At 39.5% G+C, this 24,407-nt stretch overlaps 1 protein-coding gene across 1 annotated transcript; it reads right to left on the bottom strand.

The window, feature by feature from the left end:
- Nucleotides 1–11,152: 11,152 nt before the first annotated feature.
- LOC136866150 (hexamerin) lies at nucleotides 11,153–24,270 on the bottom strand. The gene is made up of 11 exons (XM_067142858.2): nucleotides 24,162–24,270; nucleotides 19,402–19,535; nucleotides 17,798–17,953; nucleotides 17,532–17,709; nucleotides 16,870–17,180; nucleotides 16,453–16,611; nucleotides 16,211–16,375; nucleotides 15,976–16,104; nucleotides 14,168–14,483; nucleotides 13,932–14,065; nucleotides 11,153–11,514 (listed from the first exon to the last, which is right to left on the bottom strand). The coding sequence occupies exons 1-11, from the start codon at nucleotides 24,235–24,237 to the stop codon at nucleotides 11,221–11,223; spliced, it is 2,052 nt and encodes a 683-aa protein (XP_066998959.2). The 5' UTR covers nucleotides 24,238–24,270; the 3' UTR covers nucleotides 11,153–11,220.
- Between the last annotated feature and the right edge of the window lie 137 nt (nucleotides 24,271–24,407).

Genomic DNA, 24,407 nt, shown 5'->3' with positions numbered 1-24,407 from the left:
ACTGTCACACCGTCTCTGACAGTAACAAAGCCCGATCCAGCAGTATTGTATCAGGATGATAGGGATCGTAATTTAATCATGATTTGATTTTCGAAGGACGCATGTTAAAATGGAGAGAATCGGGTAACAATATTTCTGGCCGAAGGAGTGTGAAAACACGAGCTGACTGCGCGACAGAGTGGAGCCTAAGGGATTATTCTGTCACAATGGCCAGTGTTCTGCTCCTCAGTAGGGTGCCTATTAATTTACCGACCAGAAGATAAGGATGTCCGCCAAATATGATTCGTACAATAAGAGAAAGGCGAACCAGAAACAATGGCATAGGCGCTGCGAAGATGTATTTTAGTCAATCAGGAGTTTCCCTGACGTCACGAATTTTGGGACCGGAGAATGGAAAAGGCCAGCGCTTCAGAGCAAATGTCTGTCAAGTTGTCACGGAGGAAAATTCAAATATACCGCTTGCTCTAGTCCAATCACAAAATGCATGTGGCCAGCCAGGAATACCATCTTGAAAGAGATGAAACGAAATATCAATTAATTTCGAAAGTAATAATTAATCAAATATTGCAATTATATGAATCAAATTAAGGAACTTTTTAGATGTTATGCGTGGAAGAATAAGAGATAATAAGCTGCAAATTTAATAAATTGAAGACTGAAATTCCTGGAACTGGAGCATCTCGAACGATATTGGCCGAAAGGTGACCACGTTGTGAGAGACGCTACTGAACCCGCGAAATATTGAGGAGTGATATCTGCTAATATCTCCGAAATCTGCGATCGTTAGGATATCATATTAAACCAGATGTATTTTCCAGATGAGGGGGTTAATTTGATATTAATTATAACTTCCAGTTCGGATTGCCAGTGCCAATTTCAGAAAACCACCCCTTATCTCTAGGGCACGACGTCAGTTAATCCATCAGTAAGACGTTCCATCAATAAATACGAGTGAAAGGAACGAACCATACTCTCAATTGTATTCGGAACTCGGGCGAAGTGCCTTTTATTCTGAGTCAGGTCGTTGTGTCCCAGTCACCCGCGTGTCGAGTAAAGTTTAGATCAAGCCAGGTCATGTTACGGTCTGAGCCTACGATTTGTATATTGTGAATTCAAGTAAAGATGTAACAGTAGCAGAGAGTGATACGTGATCTTTCTTCAAAGTGAAAGCAGGTATATTAAAATGTGTGACGGACAGTTAAAGGAAGTCGTAGTGAATAACTGGGCCTGTACCGTAGGAAGCTGAGATAAACCGCCGTCAATATGAACACACCAAGAGTGCGGCTTGATAATAATTCGGACTTGCCGTGTCGAAGATCGTGAAACGCGCCGGATGATTTAATCGACACTCCGGCGTTTGGTGTCCAGTCCTTTGTGCAGGAAAGGACGAGGATTAATTAGTGTATATAAATAAAATTCGGTGTTAGGTACCTCAGTGTTATTATTTGTCAAAATTAAAATATCAGTGTGTCAGTGTTAACATATTAAAATATTAAATCAGTGTTGTAATGGCGGAACGCCGTGTAATCAAATGTGAATGTGAAATGAAAGCAGCCATTATGGAAGAGTAAGACGGAAGGGGGCGGAGTGGGCCTCTCGTTCGCAATGCCGACCAAGGATATCAACCAAAGATGAGTACTAATATGTAAATTTATTTGGGGATGTTACCGTGATTAGGGCGAGACAGTATTATTTTTTACTTGGTTACTTCATGTAACAAATGGATCGCTTCCCGAGGCCATTCTACCGAGCTCGAGAGCTGCAGTCGCTTAAGTGCGGCCAGTATCCAGTATTCGGGAGATAGTAGGTTCGAACCCCGCTGTCGGCAGCCCTGAAGATGGTTTTCCGTGGTTTCCCATTTTCACACCAGGCAAATGCTGGGGCTGTGCCTTAATTAAGACCACGGCCGCTTCCTTCCCCACTCCTAGCCCCTTCCTGTCCCATCGTCGCAGCAAGACCTATCTGTGTCGGTGCGACGTAAGCAACTTGCAAAAAAAAAAAAAAAAAAAAAAAAAAAAGGCCATTCTAAATTTAGGATAAGCGGACGGAATTAAATTGTAGTAATGTAAATTTCGGGTCAGTTAATGCATTTACTTTGTTGTACATATTTTATCGTAGGTGTGGGGTAGTGATTTAAGTTATGCATGTATTATAATATTAATGTAGTAGAGCTTTTCTCGATATCGATTTTGTGTTTAGTGTTCGAACTGATTCAGGGTTTGTCTTTTTTTGTTTATGTCAGTCACTTGATGACAAATTGTATGAGATTTTCTATGGAAAATCCAGCCACATGCAATGCCAGTGTTTTCCGCTGTGTTAATTTTTTTGTAAATTCACGTTGACAAATTTTGTAGGAAATATCACGAACTAATAATAAATCATGAAATATCGTATTCAAATATGAACAGAAATAAGCATTACAATTTTTAATGGATATTATGTTAATATAAACGGGAATAGTTAATGACAGAATAGAGTTTCTAAATGGACTTAAAATATGTGATAATTAAAATTTGTGAAATTATAATAATGAGTAATAATACCGGTGATAACAAACCCTAAATGCTAGTAAACGTGTCGTGTAAATTATGGTTCTAATATGTTATAAATAAATGTCAGATATTTAATATGCAATTATTGGCACGACCACGTAGGCCAAATAATTACGTAATCATGATTGTCGAATTTAGGCGAATATAAAGTCACGCCCTTGCGATTAATTGTGGAGAATGACCTCAGAAGTAAATCACATGTGGAAAGATCATGGAGTCAGGATATCAATATATCGTACTATGGTGTCGACGAAAAATGAGTCAGTTGGAACTCTGTTTTAAAAATTTAATAAAATTATGTTGAGAGCTGAAGAAAGATTAATTCCGTATGGGGACACTTACTGTATAATGAAGCTGTGTTGAAATATATTGTAATACGAAGAAATGTATGAAATTAACGATAAACATAGAGAAAATGAGTGTACAAATACGGGCAATGTAAACAGAGTAAAATTGAATTAAGTAAAGGGCAGGATTCGAGCCCGTAGTAGTAGGTACGAAATAAATGGACTGCGCATATAGTCATTTGAATGACTATGAACCTAAAGGCTAAAGAGGTTCAGGTTCCACATAAATGATCGTACGGTGTGATGATTAAGAATGACGAGTGATGATAATCATGATAATCGTAGCAATAATAATAATAATAATAATAATAATAATAATAATAATAATAATAATAATAATAATAATAATAATAATAATAATAAGTGTTACAGATCTAAATTTGGGACCGTGTTGAATCAGGTAAAATGATAAATATGTTAAAGAGAAATAGAACTGATGATTTAAAACCAATAATAATAATAATAATAATAATAATAATAATAATAATAATAATAAAAATAGGGAATTTTTACCATTGAATGCCTGTAAACTCGATCGGTATATTGAGACGTCTGCGGACGTGACCAAATCATAACCCAAATACTGAGATTTTGATGACTTAAAATATGAACTGACACCCCTGAGATTAATGCTAGTCTGGGACTCAGAGGGTGAGCGGCTGCAGTATAGAACGTAAGATGACTAAAGGCTGGTCCAATACTGATATATAAGTTGGCTGTACCTTGCAGCCGTTGAGTGTAAAGATAAGCTACCTCGGAACGCACTACTGAATTTGCTGCATAAGTTGGCTGTACCTTGCCGCCATTGAGGGTGAAGATAAGATCCCTGGAGCGCACTTCTTAATTTGTCAATTCGTTACATTTGCACTTCTTATGGCTAGAGGCAGTATAATTTCTGCGTGCTATTTCATTTAAAATCAGTAGCACTGCTTGTGAAATGACGAGAATTTCCGTACGGATCTTCTGCTTCCTATTACCGCACCGTTTTATAATTTTATCTTCGATGTATCTAATTAATAACTGTTCTTACTGTCCTTCTCCATGCTTAAATGGTTAGCGTGCAGGCTTTTGGTCCACAAGGACCCGGGATCGATTCCCGGCCGGGATTTTAATCTTCATTGGTTCATTCCGATGACTCGGGGCCTGGGGGTGTGTGCTTTCTTCAACATAAGAATTCATCATAGGTAGGGCCCCATACTCATAGACGCTCAGGTCGCCTGTACAGCGTCAACTAGAAAGACCTGTACCAGGCCTCTTCAGAGGCTACATGCCATTAATATCATTTGTTCTTACCGTGTCATCTCGTGTCGTAGGAATAAAAATAACCTGTCGAAAGGTGTTTTCTTATGTGCATAATGAAAGTTAATGCATGAATCCCTTACTACGATCTCGTCGTCAAACTCAGGGTCAAACAAACGAGCGCCCACAACCTGACGGTATTCACATGGACATATCTTCCCCAGTTGGTTGCACCGTGACCAGCCCCGCATCAGACAGGACCCTGTGTACTTCGAAGGTCTATTGGTGCTCACGTGCGTAGCAGTTAATCTATTGTTACGTGCCCCTGTCGTAAAGTTGCAGCCGTATGAGAGGGATCGCATCGAGGGACTTTGTAAGACCGGATGGACATGTCGACGGATTGCTTTCTACTGAGTGTATGATTCGAAGTAGTGTACCTATCCATTCAAGTGTCCGAGTGAATCGATTCACAGGAACGGCGAGCTCACGGCACACGATTTAGGACTCCCAGGGTACAGTGCTGAAGTGGCGCACTCACGGCTCACTTGCGGGACACTGGTCATTGGCGGGGAGCCTAACTTCCGCTGCAGCGAGACACAGTGAATCATGGCACACCGTAAGAATCGTGCGCAATCACGGCTTATTGAGATACAAGACACACACGGTTCCTTATCGGTACACTGGACATTGGCGGGTAGCCGAACTTCCTCTGAAGCAATACATACAGAGCCATAGTACACTGAAAGAATCGTACGCTATAATGGACTCTCGGGCTCAGCTCATTTGAAAATAATACCCATTTGCATTCACTGTCCTCTTCTTACAGGGAGTTTTAAAAAAATAGATGGATTTATTTGCAGTGTTACCAGTGTTACCAAGGTAGTCAAAACATAGCTTGTAAGTAGGTAGGCTATTAGGTGAGGTACATTCTATTTACCGTGCTAGTTTAATCAATCAGTATTTTTATAACTAGTTGAATTTCGACAATTAATTAAACTCAGATCTCTAGCCTCCCCGCCGGGCTAAGTGGCTCAGACGGTTGAGGCGCTGGCCTTCTGAACCCAAGTTGGCAGGTTCGATCCTGGCTCAGTGCGATGGTATTTGAAGGCGCTCAGCATCGTGTCGGTAGATTTACTCGAACGAAAAACGAGCTCCTGCGGGAATAAATTCCGACACCTCGGCGTCTCCAAAATCCATAAACGTTGTTAGTGGGACGTAAAACCAATAACATTATTATCTACCCTGCCCTATGACTATGAGTCATGCTCAAGACCACTCGAAATTGTCTGTTTTATATTCGGAAGAACGGCTCGGTATTCTCTCAGTTCGTATGTCGCATCATTGCACAATACTTCAATAATCGAATCACGAGATCACCAGTGTACGTGGAGAGAGAGTAAGGGAGCAGACTGATGCAATAGCTTAAATAAAATATGACGATTTTAAAAAACCTCTACTGATAGAAAAATACATTTTCAAAGATGACAGAGTTAGTTGGCCGTGCGTTTAGGGTCACGTAGCTATGAGCTTGCATTCGGGGAATGGCGAGTTCAAATCCTACCGTCGGCCGCATTTAAGATGGTTTTCCGTGATTTCCCATTTTCACACCAGGCACATGCTGGAAATGTACCTTAATTAAGGCCACGTTTGCTTCCTTCCCACTTCCAGCCCTTACCTATCTCTTCGTCACCATCAGTGTTGCCAACTTATATTTTCAAGATCCGCTAAATACTACGAAAAATCCGCTGAAATTCCGCCAAGAAATCCGATCTCTAATAATGAGCAATAAAATGAATAATAATAATAATAATAATAATAATAATAATAATAATAATAATAATAATAATAATAATAATAATAATAATAATAATAATAATAATAATAATAATAATAATAATCATAAAAGTAAATGTCTGTACTCACCTGATCTGTGAGTTTCACTGGGATTAATCACCTGCCTGCGAGCAGGCGAGCTAAAACTTGTAGGCGTTTTAGTGCCGGGTGCAAACTAGGTGAATCCCCTACCTCAAGGGCCACACACAAAACAGACCAGTTCATTAAATGGTCTTCCTTCATAGCATAAATATAAATGCTACTCTCTCACAGTTTCATTATCCGTCATCATTCGTCAACTAAGAGATAAGTACCCTTTCCCCACTCGTTACAAATTTATGATACCATGATCTCATAACATCAAATCCAAATAACACGTTTTCCTCATGTGATTTCTAGCTCCTGATAAAAAATACGGAATAGCTTGGAGACAGACTGGCCTATAAATTTAAAAAATCGCAGAATAAAAACTAAATTGCGCTATAATAAATCTAGAATTCCGCCAAAAAATCCGCTGTCCGCTAAATGATATTTTTCTCCGCCGACAGTCTTCTAATTCCGCCAAATTTAGCGGAAAATCCACTAACTTGGCAACACTGGTCACCATAAGACCTACCTGTGTCGGTGCGATGTAAAGCAACTCATTTGATTTTATTTAATATGTGAGCTACTTATTGTGTACACAATTATTTTTATATTTTTAAAGAGTTGTGACTTTCAGAGAACTGTGGAAAACCATTTGGTAGTGTATAAAATTTGAGTTATGTCAGTTATTATTATTATTATTATTATTATTATTATTATTATTATTATTATTATTATTATTATTATTATTATTATTATTATTATTATTATTATTATTATTATTAACTACGCAAGTTTTGCTCTGTAACATAATAAGCAAGTATAGTACTGAATCTGAAAGTTAGATGACGCATAGAAAAGCAGTTCATAGAATGAAGACCAGATGGCAGCAGCAAGCATTGAATGTTGTTGCTGCTGTCTTATCAGTACACACTACACAGATGCAATAGGATCGATGACTCTAATGAGCCGTCAATCGGCTCACTGTATCGATTTACTAACGTGAACGGAATCAAATGCATCGATTCATTTTCATCTTTAGCAGGGATCCGTCCAGCAATCATGACTAAATCTTTAGCGGGCTTCCTTTGGTACAAGGGTTTCCGCGTTCTATTCACGATTGGTTAAATCCGTTAGTTCGGGGTTTGGGTTTGTACGCCGTTTTCAAAACTGAAATTCATCATTCTCAGAGAAGCGTTAGTCGCTTATAGGTGTCAACTCGAAAGATCTGTACCAGGCCTCTCTGGAGGCTACGCGCTATTATTATTATTATTATTATTATTATTATTATTATTATTATTATTATTATTATTATTATTATTATTATTATCATTATTATTATTATTATTAAAGCAGAAATCCAAGGGAAAGTGGTATGATGAGTGTGCATGCATACCGGTGGAAACCGTCTACTTGCAGCGGGACTACGAAGTCCTTTTTTTTTTCTCGGCTTCCACATTCGTGACGGTACCGACGTGCACATCTTCTGTGATGTCGGACATGGATCACAAGGAATGGTCCTCGGTTGTCTTTAGCGACGAGAGCAGGTTCTGTCTTCATGCAAGTGACGTCCCTTTAATTAAGGGACGTCAACTTAGTGAACGTCGTATTCTGGAGTGTATTCGACCCCGACATACGGGCCCAACTCATGGCATCACAGTGTGGGGTGCAATAAGTTACAATACCCGTTCACATATGGTGCTTTATTAGGGACGATTAACCATTCCCTCATCCAGGATATTTTTCGACCCATCCTGCTGCCATTCCTACAACAGGAATACTGTGATGTACTGTTTCATCAGTGTTTATTATTATTTATTTGTCGTGTGGTATTTATCCGGGTAATACACGTCCAAACGCTGCTACTACTACGGGACGCACTCTTCGTGCTTTTCGATAACAATCCCCGGACCCCTCTCTTCCGTTTAGGGCCGATTACCTACATGTTAGGCCCCTTGAAACAACAATCACCTTCATCATCATCTCTCCCATTTAACATGTTTGGGACATAATAGGACGAGGCCTGACACAGTCCATAGGGCCAGCTGCTATTCTTGCGCAGTTGGGAAAACATACGCAAAAAGCTTGGAACACTATACCTTAAGATGATGTTCGTCACCTGTTCTATAGTCTGCATGCGAGAATACAAAGATGTGTAGCTGCCCAAATGCGGTACATTGTAAATTGTTGTGGTGCTAAGCGCTTTCAGTATTTGGCGTCCATCGCTTGACTTGATCTGAACTGGTACATTTTCCTATGGCTCCTTTACCTGTTCACGTAATTCTACAGGACGTCTAAGTGCTCTTACTCGTTGAGTGTCAATTCATGAAGCTGCACACACGTTCGACGCGGAAGAGGTACGGCGATCGTGTGGGCCTGAGAAGTTGTCACATACACAGAGTAGCACAGACAGGATGTGGTTTGGAGTAAGTTCTGGTACACAAATACTGTACCCTTCGCACTTCGGGATATGGGTGCAATACTAATATATGAACAAAGGTCAGTACTAGGTAAGAAGTGAAAGTTGAAAATAAAATAAAATGTTAACACCAGGCCTGTGGAACAGTAGGCCTATTCTGAAAGTCTTTCCTACATACAGCGGCTCAGCAAGACACACCACCAATCAAGTTGACCGTAGCAGTGGTGCAAGCTGTTGTCATATTAGTAATATACATTTTCATTTAAACAAAATTAGATAATTATGATTTATAACACACCGAGAGAGTTGGCCCTGCGGTTAGGGATGCGCAGTTGTGAGCTTGCATTCGGGAGATACTGGTTCGAATCCCATCGTCCAGAACCCTGAAGATGATATTCCCCGGCTTCCCATTATCACGCCAGGAAAATGCTGGGGCTGTACCTTAACCAAGGCAACGGCCGCTTCCTTCCCACTCCCAGCCCTTTCCTGTCCAATCGTCGTCATAAGACCTATCTGTATCGATATGACGTAAATCAAATGGTAAATAAAACATTAGTTCTCTAACCGTTTCTTCGACAAAACACCGAAAAATTCCAAAACTCTTCGAGTGGTCAATTAGCGGAGTTTGAAAACTGGATCTCAGAACAAAAATAAACCGTTTCTAACGAACATTCACGATTGTATTATTCTTCATTTTTTTCTTAATCCGTTTACCCTCCAGGGTTGGATTTTCCCTCGGCCTTGGCGAGGGATCCCACCTCTACTGCCTCAAGGGTAGTTTCCTGTAGCACGAGACTTTGGATCTGGGGATACAACCAGCCAGTCTACCTGCTATGCTGAACAGGGACCTTGTGGGGGGACGGGAAGATGGGAAGAGGTTGACAAAGAGGAGGAAAGGAAGCAGCCGTGGCCTTAAGTTAGGTACCATCCCAGCATTTGCCTGAAGGACAAGTGGGAAACCACGGAAAACCACTTCAAGGATGGCTGAGGTGGGAATCGAAGCTCCTCTACTTAGTTGACCTCCCGCGACTGAATGGACCCGGTTCCACTTTCCAAAGTTCGTGGCAGTGCCGGGAATCGAACTCTGGCCTCCGATAGTGGCAGCTAATCACACTAACCACTACACCACAGAGGTGGACAACTGAGATATTACCACATTTAATGAAACTGTATTTACTATATTGTAAAATAAAGGAATAAAACAAAACCGTGTGTTGAACTTCATACCGTACCCTAAGATTTAATCGATTTCTTCCCAATGAAAATCAAACATAAAAGTATTTCCCACTACTTGGAAGGGATAGTAATATTCGCTCTCAACTTATTTTCCAGAAAACCACTTGGCATATAAAACTAAGGTATATGAATAATTCTGAATATTGCTTGAGGTTTTCAGGTTATCAAATTGTTATATCTTGATCGTTTATATATCTTGACTTCGTTAGACTACGCGAACCAAAGGCAAGGGTAGGTTGCCAATCAAAACAACAGAACTGCTATAGAAACCGATAATGGGCTAGCCCTAAGTGGGGCAGAGGCGTTGTAACAATCAATTACAACATAAGTCGCTGTGTTTATATCGGCAAGATTCCGTACAAAATGAACAAAAGTAAAACTGAAAATGTCTACTTCCTTAGAGATTTGTTACATATCACTATCTAGCCTGTAATATACGTGATTTTTAAATATAGTTTCCTCGTTCCTTAAGTTATTAATATCAATTATAAATACTAATAATGTAGGTCTGTGATATGGGATTAGGATCAATAAATGTCGAGCAATATGTTCTCTAATTTACTTTATAAAGGGATGATTATCTCGTTCTGCTTCCCCTCATAACATTAATCATCACCACTGCCACTGTATTAACTTATATGCTATTTTAGTACTTGAATCGTGTGCCTACTTGGTGGTTGTCTTTGAATATGCCACTGAAAGTTGTCTCCATTCATGGATTTCCGTAACCGCTACCCCACTTGATGGTGTGGTTTGTGGGAAGCCTAACTGTTGTGTAACACAGGGCTACTGGGTGTCTGTCACCTCCACTGTAGAGGAAACGGTGTTGATGGCACACGGGTCGATCATAAGACGTCGTCATTCTCAGCTTGAAAGAAATGAGAAGAGCACTTACTAGTCTGGAGTTGTTCATTACCCAGAAGTGATTGCAGCGATATCTGTACTAATAAATGGAGGTCGAAGTACGGCGATGTTAGTTTTATGTACTGGTATCAAAATGAAAATACTCTTCGTTAACGAGGTCATTTCAGCCATTCTAGGTACTTAAAATCAGGTATCACAGAAGCTGACACTTCTAACATCGGCAGAAAATTCACAAAATTATCTGACGAATCCAGTTGGGGAAGTTTCGGAATTGGTGTGTCCGTAGCTATGAGGGTAGATTATGTTTCAGACTCTATCATTTTAATCATACTGATTATGACTAAGTCATAAGTCGTAATTAAGAGCTAATGACTAAGTCATACTTGCATAATTATGTCTTCATTCCTGCCATATTTGTTTATATTTCAGTACAAGTATATTGTTGGTTTACAATTTGTGACGCCTGCTGCGTCGTCAGCGTTTAGTAAAGAAAGTACGTACCGGAAGCAATTTGATTGTGAAGGGAGAAATTGAAAGGCTGTGATGGTAACATCTCTTTTCAATGAAAGTCGGTGAAATTACAGATTGAAGAGTTTATTAAATAACTATACTCGACTGACAGGACATGAGGTTGACCAATAGGTGTTTAATGGTGGATGGTAATATCACCAGTCTTCTTGTGGAAGACGAGCACATCCTTCCAGAACATGTTGGGAGTGACGAAGTCGTAGTCCCTGATGACACGGTCGAAGGGGTATCCCATGGGTTTCATGTCTGGGTACTTGTTATTGTAGCCAACACCGCAGCTCACGTAAGCCATGGGTAGCTGAGTCATGGGACCATCGTATGGAGTTACCATGACGAAGAAGGTCAAGGGCAGACCATTCTTGTTGCCCCTGGGAAGGAGAAGACGCTCGGGGAATCCACAGTTATTCATGATCTGAAACGGAGAAAGAATCTCAGGTAACTTCGAATACTAACCTTAAACGTGCAATGGGTAATAATAATAATAATAATAATAATAATAATAATAATAATAATAATAATAATAATAATAATAATAATAATAATAATAATAATAATAATAATAATAATAATAATAATAATAATAATAATAAAGGATTTAGAGTACTCCCCTCCCCTAGAAAGTGTGCTTTACGGGAGATGAAAGTTTGTTTCCTGAGAAAAGCCCGTGGAGTGCAGGTCTTACATATCATAAAGACGCTTCCTTTTGTCAACAGAAGTTGTGGTGGAAGGGTCTCTTTCCCTCATTCTCCCTAATATTCGTTTCATTAAACACAAGGAAGCAAGTAAGCAGGTCTGAATTATTAAGTGACTTTTAATATCGTGATAAAAGCAAACGCACCTCCAGTTATACGTACAGTACTAACCACAACCACAGAAACATGAATTCTATTAGTAAATTCTGCGCATGAATTTGACTGGCATTTGAATAACAACTACCTTAGTAAGAAGCTTGTTATTTTAATCAAAACCTTCAAACAAATTGTTCGTATAACAGGAGTGGTTTCAATTGCGTTTTAGATTATGGTAGCCTATCGTTAACAGGAGAGCATTTTGACGTGATGCTTTCTATACAATACTACTCGTGTAAATAGCGCGCTGTATGTCAATATTCAATTTTTTCTATCTGCCTTACGTCGCACCGACACAGATATGTCTTATGGCGACGATGGGATAGGAAAGGCCTAGAAAAGGGAAGGAAGCGACCGTGGCCTTAATTAAGTCACAGCCCCAGCATTTGCCTTGTGTGAACATGGGAAACCACGGAAAACCATCTTCAGGTCTTCCGACAGTGGGGTTTGAACCCACTATCTCCCGATTACTGAATAGTGGCCGCACCTAAGCGACTGCAGCTGTCGATCTCGGTCAAAATTCAGTGGAATGTGAAGTTGTACACATTTGCTCTCCTTTACGTGATGGCATTTAATACTGTATCCTAGAGAAAATATTACCTACCTACATGTCTGTCGTTCAGAGTGTTACAGTAAAATATCTATTACCAGCTTCCGACGATATTTGACACAGTCGCACTAGAGAGTTAGAATTGGGGATGTAACCTATAAACGCATATTAATAACCACAATTTCTAACCAGTTCTCTTCAAGCCTCTGCGGTCAGATGAACTATATTCCTAATTTATTGGAATCCTGGTATTAGAGCTCAGCAGTTCATTGATTGACTGAGAGAGTTCGTCGTAGCCGTTATGAAATCTAATATTGCAAGATGTTCGGTATTTAAATTAAATATAGAGTGTGGTTCATGCGTAGGAGAAATACCTCAGAGACACATTCTGGTAGGGAAACAAGTGTACAATGCATAGTTCTTGAATGTAAATTTCTAGAGCTTTTGTGGAATAGACTATATTGCCAGCAATCAAACTTCCATAGACTGAATTAAGTGAACGTAATTTTTAATACGAATCCTACAAGACTCTTTTCGTGTTAAACTGTCCAGAAATTATCTTCCTTAATTTTAAGTTACATTACATAAAATGTTGTATCAAGCAAATCTTCCAAGCAAATTATTCGCCAGATACATACAATATCGGCATCGGATGTATTGAATAAAATATTCGTGTCCTGTCACGATTTATTTAAGAACGGATAAACATCATTAATTTGAGTTCTGTTAAAATTTGAATCTGGTGACTTGATTTGTGCATTCTAACATCCCTGGTTGTACGAAAATATCTCGTTCTACACGCATTTTAAGTTATTTTCAACAAAGAATGTGTTAGGAAATATGACATGGAGAAGAAAGAGAAGTTTTAAAAGGATCTGATCGAACTTTTCAATTGTCTTCAATTATTGGTATTCACTTTTATGATAGACCTTCCTCCATTTCATGAACATTTTATCTAGTTCACGAGGTACCGTATGTCGGAAATGTTAAACAACCTATTTCTGTTTGCTATGAAAAAATTGATAGTACAACAAAAGTATTGCTATCGAATTTATGCAAGACACTCCGATAAAATATATTGTAGTTTGATCCCTATACCACTGTACCTATACATAGAATGTAATACTGCAAACAAACTTATAGACACAACAGCAATAAAATCATAGCTAGTTTTAAAGCTATTCAGGCTTAAAACTCTCAACATAGCATATACGGTATACCGTATTTTGTTGGCTTTTTAAGAAAAACATCGTATGTCCCAATGCTATTCCTACCCATTCTATTCCTTAAGACTGGTCACGCCTCCCAGCCACATATTTTATATGTAGGATGTTTTAAAAGAAAGCCATCGATATATTCATTTCGAATTCTATAATGTGAAGCAGAAACTGCGAGATAGCTTCATTTCAGTAACATTTCAAACTTCCTTACCTCATCAACATGCACTTTCTTTCCCTGGAGACCATTTTCAACCTTGGTCATCAAGTCCATGTATGTGGTATGGTCCTTGACAATCACAGTGGAATCGTGGGAGTTGCGCACGATTTCATTCTTGCCAGAGACAACTGCAAAAGCAAACAGCGTTAGTTTCATTTTAAACACGTATTAATGATAAATAAAAGCAAGTAATACTTATACGAATAATCATCATATTTATGGAAGCTTACTTTTGTATGGGAACCGGTCGAGCTCAACCATGTACTTCCTCATGGTGTCAATGTCCATTTCCTGACCAGTGATGTCGTACTTGGGTCCAAGGAACACCCGGACCATCACGTTGGTTTCCTTGTCAGAGTTGACAACAACCTTGTAGGTGAAGGGCTTGTAGGTCAGGCGCTGTTGACGGGCAACAATCTTGAGTTTCTGAGCTTCCTCAATGTTGTTCACGTTGATGGCGTTCATTAGATCGATGTCGAAGTTATCGAAGTAAGTCATCAGCTTATCGATATCAACAGACTCAATTTTGACTCCAGGGAAAGCGAGCTGTAAGTAAATCACGGTGGTAGAACTACTTAAGGTGAACTTAAATACAGTACAATGGTGATTACAATTATATTTATCTTAGCGTTACGAAATAATTCTTTCCAAATCTGAAGCGGTTTTTACTGCTCCGAGACCCGGTATTTCTCTGTCCAATTGGGGACACCAGTCAGTAAAGTTAATTGAATTAGTTAATTAGATGTTGAAGTTTCAAGTGAATGCAGCGTAAAATGTAATTCCATTTTTCGAAAATTGATGTGCATGAAATCCTACTATTAATGTCGTTTTCCGTAGTTCATAGCAATTGGGAATTCTGTTTGAAAAAAGTTAAAGGGTGCCACCAATATGATTTTTATGTGTAGCGAGTAGTTTATTCATCAGGCATTAGTCAATTCTATATTTACTCAACTCTGAGATGTAGGCCGGCCCCGTGGCGTATGGGCAGCGTGCCTGCCTCTTACCCGAAGGCCCCTGGTTCGATTCCTGGCCAGTTCAGGGAATTTTACCTGGATCTGAGGGCTAGTTCGAGGTCCACTCAGCCTACGTGATTAGAATTGAGGAGGCCCCGGTCTAGAAAGCCAAGAATAACAGTCGATAGGATTCGTCGTGCTGACCACACGACACCTCGTAATCTGCAGGACATCGGGCTGTGCAGCGGTAGCTTGGTAGGCCAAGGCACCTTTAGGGCTGTAGAGCCATGGAGTAAGGTTTGGTTATGAGTTTTGACTGGCTTGTTTATACTAGTTAGGCACATTCTGTAATTGGAAACGCGTCTCAAGCGGTATCAGATTAGCGTTCTTAAGGAATCACTTTCCATCTATGAATTGAGAAAATCCAGAGTTGAGGAGTGTATGTTCAAAAACGTTTTTAGTATTTCGTCTACATGCATTGCAGTAGTTAAATACTATCGAATAGCATGAGCAGTCCATACTAGAAAGATTTAATTCCTTAAAAGTAGTACCATACCTGATCATGGGTACGTTTCGTCTGCCTTTTATTATACTTTTCCTTGCCTTTTTCAGCAACTTTTTATGGTGAAATGAAATGGTGTATGGCTTGTAGTGCCGGTAGTGTCCGAGGACATGTTCGGCTCGCCAGGTGCAGGTCTTTTGATTTGACTCTCGTAGGTGACCTGCGCATCGTGATGAGGATGAAATGATGATGAAGACGACACATACACCCAGCCCCCGTGGCAGCGAAATTGACCAATGATGGTTAAAATTCCCGACCCTGCCGGGAATCGAACGCGGGACCCCTAAGACTAAAGGCCAGAACGCTAACCAATTAGCTATGGAGTCGTACGTTTTAGGGTGGAAATAAGGCCTTTTGAACACATTCCTGAATTGTTGTTGTTTAGCTCTCCAAATTTTCCGTACAAGCTAAAGTACTCTGCTGATTATTCCTTTCATAGAGGTATCATTTTCAGGAGTTTTGATTTTTGATTGCATACTAGAATATTAATTAAGACATTAAAAATATTATCAGATTTGCCTACCTCATCCTGGGTGTAACGACCCAACATCTCCTTGTATTTCTGGAAGGTGATGTCAATACGCTTGCACATGTTGAAGTAGATAGGGTCCCTGATAGCTGTCATGAAGTTCTCCAGGGTACCGGGGGCAACCTTTAAAATAAAATCTTAATTTAATATTGAAGGCATGGGCAAATGATTGGTCTAAAAATGCATATTACCTATTATAATTTTAGATTGTATGTAACTTAACACCTACACTGTGCTTGTGCATGGGGTCAACTACACGAGCAACCAGGGTCCTCAGCATGTGGTAGAGATTTCCATAGTAGTTGTAGTTGACAGACTGTCCCATTGACTCAATTAAGTTACCAAGGATATCGATACCCTTGAATTCATAGATGGACACTTTGCTGCCATCCATCTGAAAGTAAAGACATTACGTTGTTAATAACATATTTCTATTAAGAATATATAGACGTCTTTGAAGGCAATACTTACCGCGTACACATATCCAAGGTCGATAGCCTGTCGCAGCCTCATCTCGATGTCCTCGATGTTCTGAACCTTGACGAAATCCTCATCCTGGATCATAATGTTGTCTGGGCGAGAAGGAACCTCCATACCATTCTGGTAGCGAAGGACAGGGGTGTATCCGGTCTGGAATGATAGAATAACATATGAACTATGCTGTTATCTTACAACTCAACTATATAGTTGATTTATAGGTGAGTAGACTGAGTTCTGTAATGAGTGATTTGACTCACAATAATATTTAATGGGAAAACTTTACGTAAAATGTTTTACTTGAATGAATGACGAACGTGATATTTCAGATGGATGGATGAACACCGGTCTAGAAAGCCAAGAATAACGACCGAGAAGAATAGTCGTGCTGACCACACGACACCTCATTACCTTGATGGGCTTGTTGAAAAGAAGAACGTCAACTTCGGGCAGACCAACGGATAGACGTTCCAGGTTGTAGCGGGCCAACAACTGTTGTTGGGTGTAGTAGAAGAGTTCACCATAGCGCTTCAGATCCAGTCCGTAGTTCTTGGCGGTCATCCAAAAGGGGTACATGAGGTGGAAGTAGGTGTGGTAGGTGTTGAGGCCAACGTCCTCAGTGAAGTAGCTGAGCTGCTGTTCGGGGTTCAGGGTATGCCACATGGTGTTTACTTGGGAGGGGATCACTACAGTCTTGACGTCGTTCTTCATGAGACCCACAGCTAGAAATGAAATGAATACATGAATGAAACACATATGGAGTAGCGTGTTATTGTTCAGTACATTAATTACTGTCGTTCGCTATTCAAAGCGAAAAATGACCTACAAGTTTGAAAATTACCATTCTGAAATTTAAGCTACAAGATGTGAATTCAGTTTCACCACTTCCGGGGACTTTTTAACTTTATTTAAGCATTTCTTACTATTGCATCCTCGTAATATCCACTAAATAATTTATAAATTTTGTCCTTGAGCCTTAAGAATAAAGGACCACAAATTCACTTGCTACAGTATGATTTTCTAGATAATGACCGCACTACCTAATATCTCTCATATTTTGTGTGATTACTAACCTTCCATTCGAGCCTCGTAAGCCTTTTGGATAGTCTCCGAGTCTACGAAGAGGTGAGGAGTGATTTCATAGATGGGTGGCATCACGACATCCTGGGTGTCCTGACGATGGAGGAGAGCAACAGTCATGGCGTACACGAACTGGCCCTCATTGACACGGTCACGAGCCCAGCAGGCGGTCTGCAAAGATGCTTGGTATTAGTAAATGTTCTCTGTGTAATATTACTGTATATTACTGGTCAAGTATTGTGGTATTATTCATGCGCACCTTGAAAAGAGTGTCCCAGTCCTTGGCGTAGTAGAACACATTGAACAGTTTGATGGCCTGTTCCATGTGTGGCTCGTACAACACGGAGAAGATCTCTCCGCGTGGCAGCATGCCCTTCTTGTACATGGCAAGGAATTCCTTCACAACCATGGTATCCTGCGTAAAGAAAAGTTACAATCGCATGTGACGAATCAATTCGTTCAGCAAGGGTTAAAACTGAAAAACATATTTTCAACATCAACCAAACGATGTATGTGATGTGGATATAGAGTTGCTTTATTGAATAAGTATCTACCATTTGCGGTAATTGCGGAGCAGGATCGCTGTAAACTTGAAAATAAACTTTAACTTCGTCGCATTTTGTACAGCTAGTTAATCTTGTTATTGTTCATTCAATCAGGCTATTTTGTGTCCTTTCTGTTAAATAAGCCTAGAAGTCTTCCTAACATAACGCTATGAAATGTGCGTACCACTCATGGTTCCCTTCATTTCTCGATTTAATGTTTCACTCAGTTTTGAAACTGAAAATTAAAATCCACAGCCCGTTTCCAGTCATTCGACCGGGTCAGGAATGGAATGAATGAAGCCCCCATCTAGCGGCGAGGATAGGAAATGTGCCGGCTGCCGAAGCCTGTCGCACTCCTCTGGGGCGATGATAAATGATTGAAAGATAAAATGAAATGATATTGAAGAGTGTTGCTGGAATGAAAGTTGACATGGAAAACCGGAGTACCCGGAGAAAGTCTGTCCCGCCTCCGCTTTGTCCAGCACAAATCTCACATGGAGTAACAGGGATTTGAACCACGGTATCCAGCGGTGAGAGGCAGGCGCGCTGCTGCCTAAGCCACGGAGGCTCCACCTGTAACTGAAAATAAATTGAAGAAATATTTCCTTGCTTTAAGATTGAGTATTTCTTTATCTGATTTGCTGACAAGTTCAAAAGAGTGCCTTTATAATATTCTATATTAAAATTTAGTAAATAATAATATTCTATCCTGAACATAAGCACTTCTTCCGGTACTATTTCCTATTAATACATTTCATGTTTGCAAAAACAGAGTCAACTACTTCCGTTTTACGGCAAGTCTGTCTCATACTGCCTCTTTTATTTTATATGCGACTGATAAGGTTTCTAGTTTTCTGAGTGATTAGTACTGTGATTACTTTAGAAACTAGACGTGGTGGATATGGAGTTATATGTGTGGACCAGATGAGAAATAAAGAAAAGAAAGGATATGTAAAGGTGATTAAATATATCAAATAAAGTGCAGGAAGGACAGCTGCAGCGGTATGGAATCATTTTGAGACGGGATCAAGTTTATGTTGTGAAGAAAGTTTTGACGTGAATGTTATTAGGGGAGGAGGAATGGAAGACCAAACAGACGGAGGATGGAGATTATTTCACGAAAGACATGTGGCGAAGAATATTGACGGAGGATGACGTATAGGACTGAGGAATGTGGGAGAGACTTACCAGAAACGCTGACCCCATCTGATGAGGAAAAGGCGGGATTCAAGAAGAAAAGAAACGATTGAATTACTTTTAAAAATAATTATCTTGAAAAGCACTCACTGTTATTTTTTGAAGAATGATTTTCACTTACCTTGTACTTATCAAGGTTGCCTTCGATGTCGTAAGTGTCCCCAATGGTCTTCAAGTCAGTGTACATGTTGGGCTGATGCACACGAACGAAGAGTTGAAGAATGCTCTTCTGTTTCAGAAGAAATTGCTTGTCAGCTGCTCATGTAAACAAAAGAATATAGTATTATATCTCACAATTTAATGATGTCTGAAGTACTGCATTAGCTTTGTCCTATTACACAGATGAAATAAATTGTCATTAAGTACCTAGAAATCAATTGTAACAAAAAGAGATAGGAATTACAGAGAAATTATTTAAACTATATTTGTGAAGGTTATATCTCCAGATATACTTCATTATCTGTAATTAACAAATGCCGCTCATTTTTCTCACATTCATTACAAAATTATGTCTTCTATATTTAGGATACTAATGACTTCTTTAAAAGATGGCTTGATACACTGTGGTACAATATATATAACCTTAATTAGAAAGACGTACTTGTAGAAATATATAAAGATGTTGCAATTTGGGTTTGGTCTGTAAACGAATAATATCCTTAGCTTAATCAAAATAACGAATATAAATTCATAGACGCCTAGGCCTATATGTAAATCAAGAGAAAATTTTTTACCGAAAGGGTATTCTCAATGAGAATTCTGTCACTGCCCGTGAGATCTGAAAAACACACTGAACAGGCTGTTAACTGACACATTTTACTTCTCTCTGGAAAGTACAACATGTTCTATGAAGACAGACTAATCTGACCAACATTTTAGCTGTTACGGAGTTTATTAGACTATTTTCTGTCTTATGTAATTTAACATCACATTGAATCCATATGTTTGTCTACAAAGTAAAATACCGGGCGAGTTGGCCGTGCGCGTAGAGGCGCGCGGCTGCGAGCTTGCATCCGTGAGATAGTAGGTTCGAATCCTACTATCGGCAGCCCTGAAAATGGTTTTCCGTGGTTTCCCATTTTCACACCAGGCAAATGCTGGAGCTGTACCTTAATTAAGGCCACAGCCGCTTCCTTCCAACTCCTAGGCCTTTCCTATCCCATCGTCGCCATAAGACCTATCTGTGTCGGCGCGACGTAAAGCCCCTAGCAAAAAAAAAGTAAAATTCCATTTAAATTGCATATTATTTATAATAATGCCACTGGCCTTACGTCCCACTAAATACTTTAATTGCATGTTAATTTTATCGAATTATAACTGGGTTTCCGAAGGCAACTACTGTTTGATTTCTAAATAATGAAAAAAATATATTTATGAAACTAAATTAGAATCCCATGGGTCTTAGAGTTTGAAATTTATGACAGGGTCTAGGACTGAGTCCACGACCTACCAGTTTATAAGTTGATCCGTAAACCAGTCAAAAATGATGAGATAAGAATGGCCAATAATTTATCTTGAAATGAATTTTAGGGTTAAAAGGTGTTCAAAATGTTCATTGTCTGTTCTGATACACAGTATTACCACAGTGGCTTACCTAAACTTGTTCATCGCAAATATGCGAGGATCGAATCCAAGTGACTACCGAGTAGAATATTCATCTGAAAAATCTCGTGGGTCTGATATGGCATCCAGACTTCACGCCACAGAAGAAAGTTCAAATTTATCCAAGGTGCCTCCAGTGGACATAGGAATAATTTGGGTAACCTGAAGATCTTAGTACTTTTACTAATAATGAGATGGAGATGAAAAGTCTATGAGATTTGAATCCTCTAAACTTCGAGTTTTGCTGCCTGAAAATCAGATTCGATTGCCTTTCGACCTATAGAAGTGCGCTGGTATACGTATCATTGGAAATTCAAAACATTTCTGAAAATAAGTCAGCGGTAGTATGGAAGGGAAAAGAAAAGAAACGATATCAAGGTATAAAAAATCAGTGGTTCTGAAACCTGAGATTGCTTACCAAATATAATAGAAACTAATTAAATTATCACTGGGGCACTCGACCTGTAGACTTGTAGTAATCAGTATGTAATGGTAAACTTGGTTGATTAAGTATTTCTCACTTAGAATCAAGAGCCTACCTGACATGAAAAATGTGGAAGTGTTGGCTGATTCGAACAAGAAAGCCCCACATCACATATTCGATGTATTACATGTTAACAGAAAAATCTCATAAATGCAATGTATACACTGTTTTAAATTTAAATCAAGCGAAGTCAATCAAAGCCATTTACTTAGAGGTCATAAATTATCTTGGAGGAGTCGAAGGGTAAAGGAATAGACTGGTTATTTCTATGCCCTTCCATCTTTGCTCGCAGTAATTAACCTGGTTCTCAATATTAGTGCATGCTGAGTAAATCGCAAAGTCTTGTGCTCACCAGATATTTTAAATGTTTCGACTTTTTAACGGGGACTCAAACCCATGTACTTACGAGTGTACCAAGCACTTCTTTACCAATTCTAATATATGACCCCATCTAAAGTGTCAGCTCTTTCAAAATAAGATTGACTTACCCTCTAACACCCCTTCAATTGTTTAAAGACAATATCTTAATTTCTGTTTCATCTGATCTCTTGCATTAATTATCCATACATTTAAAACGCAAGGCTTTTTTTTGCTATCCGTGATTTTCATCAAATCGATTTAGTTGAAAGGTACTTACACTTAGATATATGTGCCAACACTAAGGTTTTCTTTATTTCAACTATTATTAGTATTTTATTTTACGAACTTAACATGCGCATGATACTATTCACCTATATACGACAGGTATGCTTTCTGTATACAATCCGACAACGACTTCTACTTGGCCCATTTTCAAGTTGTTCGCTTTAAGTTGAAGGTATATCTCTCTACATTCCGCATCAAGTATTTTTTCGTTGATAGTTAACACATTAATATGAATTTTTTATTATTCGCTTGAAGCTTCCTCACACCTTCAAAAAGCAGTTTCAATCAATTTCCAAAACTAAGAAGAGATGTCAATACCGTAATTCATTCTGAATTCAGCATATGGCACTACCAAAGCTACATTCCAATGGCTCGAGGGCCCGGTGTGTGTGTGTCGTCCTCAACATTAGATTCATGATAAGTAGGGCCCCATCTTCAAAGACACGCAGGTCACCTATAAGGCGTCAAATCGAAAGTCTTGCATCAAGTCTCTCCGGAGGCCACTCTCCATTACATGCATTCCTTGATGTGCGTTAGCAGACTTTTGAAAGACGTTTTGGCAATTCCATCTCTTTTGGAGGGAAGTTATTGTTCTAGGTGGAGATTTTAGACAGCTGATGCCCGCTGTTCCACATATTTCCAAACAAGCTGTTATTCAGAAATGTATTAAATTTTATCCTCTTTCGTCAGAATTTAAAATGCGTTCAAGACCAAAAGTATTAGACTTCGCTATTTTTTACGGAAAATTAGTAATGGAGATTATCCTTCAATGAATCATAAATCTCAAGAGAAATTTGTTATTGATTGACCGACCTCTACCATCGCGAAGCAAGACATCCTCTCTGAAATTTACCGGAATAAATTTGAGTCACTTGAAGAAACTATAATTTTCTCCGAAATTGCCATGCTTACACATATAAACGAGCACTGTGATCAAATCAATTCTAAAGTTATTGATCTACCCGGAACGGCCAGAACAAATATCAGTGTAAATAACTCAAGTACTGAAGATGAAGATGAAACTCTCCAGTTTCCCATAGAGTTTCCGAACGACTTAGAATTAAGTGGCTTGCCTACTAATGTCCTGGAGTAATATTGTTATGTAGGGTCTTCTAAAATTGAACAGAATTAATTGTAAGAAAAATACATGTCAGTTGTTTGGATCCCGAAATAATTACCGGGTTAAGTGTTGGACAGAGAGTTTTGATTCCTAGAATTGATTTTACACCATCGACACTACTCTTCCACTTCATTTTAAAGAAAGCCAGTTTCATATTCGCCTTGCATTCAGTATGAATATTAACAAAGATCAAGGACAGCCTTTAGATCGTGGTGGTGTGTATTTACCCCAGCCTGTATTCAGCCATGGCCAGCTGTACGTAGCAGTGTCTCGAGTTCGATCATTTGACAGTCTGAAAGTACAAATAGTGGCGGCGAGCCTTAGGACAATGAATGTAGTATTTAAAGAGGTGCTCTCATAGCACTACATTTAAGAGACATTAGATCTACATTTCTCTGCAAATGGGTACTGCACACTTCAGTCTATAAGTTAAATTCTGGAGTCTGTATTTAGCCACAGCAAACCACATGTAAGGGGCTGCCTGGGCGAGGCGGTAAAGGCGTGCTCGGTTCGCCCGGAAGGACGCGGGTTCGAATCCCCGTCAAGAAGTCGTAAAAAAATTTAAGAAACGAGATTTCCACTTCCGGAGGTGCATATGGCCCTGAGGTTCACTCAGCCTACACCAAAAATGAGTACCAGGTTAATTCCTGGGGGCAAAGGCGGCTGGGCGTAGAGCTACCCACTCTACCCCATCACGTGCCGCGGTTAACAATGGTGGAAGCCTTTACCTTCCACTCCTCCAAGGGCCTCCAAGGGCCTCCATGGCCTGTACGGAGGTGTCTTTGTCTTTGTCTTTTAAACCACATGTAGCTAATGCTGTCACTGAAAACGTTGTAAATGCCAGAAAAATATACTTCACCGAACCAGGGATTTAGTATTCCGTTGAATTTCAAAGGGTTCAGCCTAGTTAATTAAAAATCTTTGAAAATATTTAATACGAATTTATGTTTTTTTAAATGTACCATGAGTTCTTCCAAAGTATGAGTTGGTTGGTAATTGAATAAATAACTGAAATGTACTCAGTACTTACCGATCTTGCGCTCCGTCGGAATGACGGAGGCAGCCGCCACAGCGAGAATTGCCAATGCCAGTACTGAGGTCCTCATGTTTAGTCAGCGGGTAGCTGTGAGTACAGGCTGAGTGGAGGAAGACCAGGGTTTATATACGCCGCTACCGTATCTGATACTTGCGTAACTAGCAGCTGTCTGTCGAGCAGATACTGGGGGTCATGGTCACTTATTCCAGTATTTCGATGCCAAGAAGAAATCATCCAGTA

This window comes from Anabrus simplex, chromosome 3 (assembly GCF_040414725.1).
Source record: "Anabrus simplex isolate iqAnaSimp1 chromosome 3, ASM4041472v1, whole genome shotgun sequence".
Classification (NCBI taxonomy): Eukaryota; Metazoa; Arthropoda; class Insecta; order Orthoptera; family Tettigoniidae; genus Anabrus; species Anabrus simplex.
Note: the sequence above shows the minus strand (reverse complement) of the source record. Positions and strands in the feature narration are given on the sequence as shown.

What these genes read in the sequence shown, in the direction of transcription:
- LOC136866150 (XM_067142858.2), bottom strand. Translation starts at nt 24,237, where the DNA reads ATGAGGACCTCAGTACTGGCATTGGCAATTCTCGCTGTGGCGGCTGCC. An exon ending in GTCGTTACACCCAGGATGAG is followed by an intron (nt 14,484 to 15,975) that starts GTAGGCAAATCT and finishes ATTTACTTACAG; the next exon opens with CTCGCTTTCCCTGGAGTCAA. An exon ending in CGACCGGTTCCCATACAAAA is followed by an intron (nt 14,066 to 14,167) that starts GTAAGCTTCCAT and finishes TTGCTTTTGCAG; the next exon opens with TTGTCTCTGGCAAGAATGAA.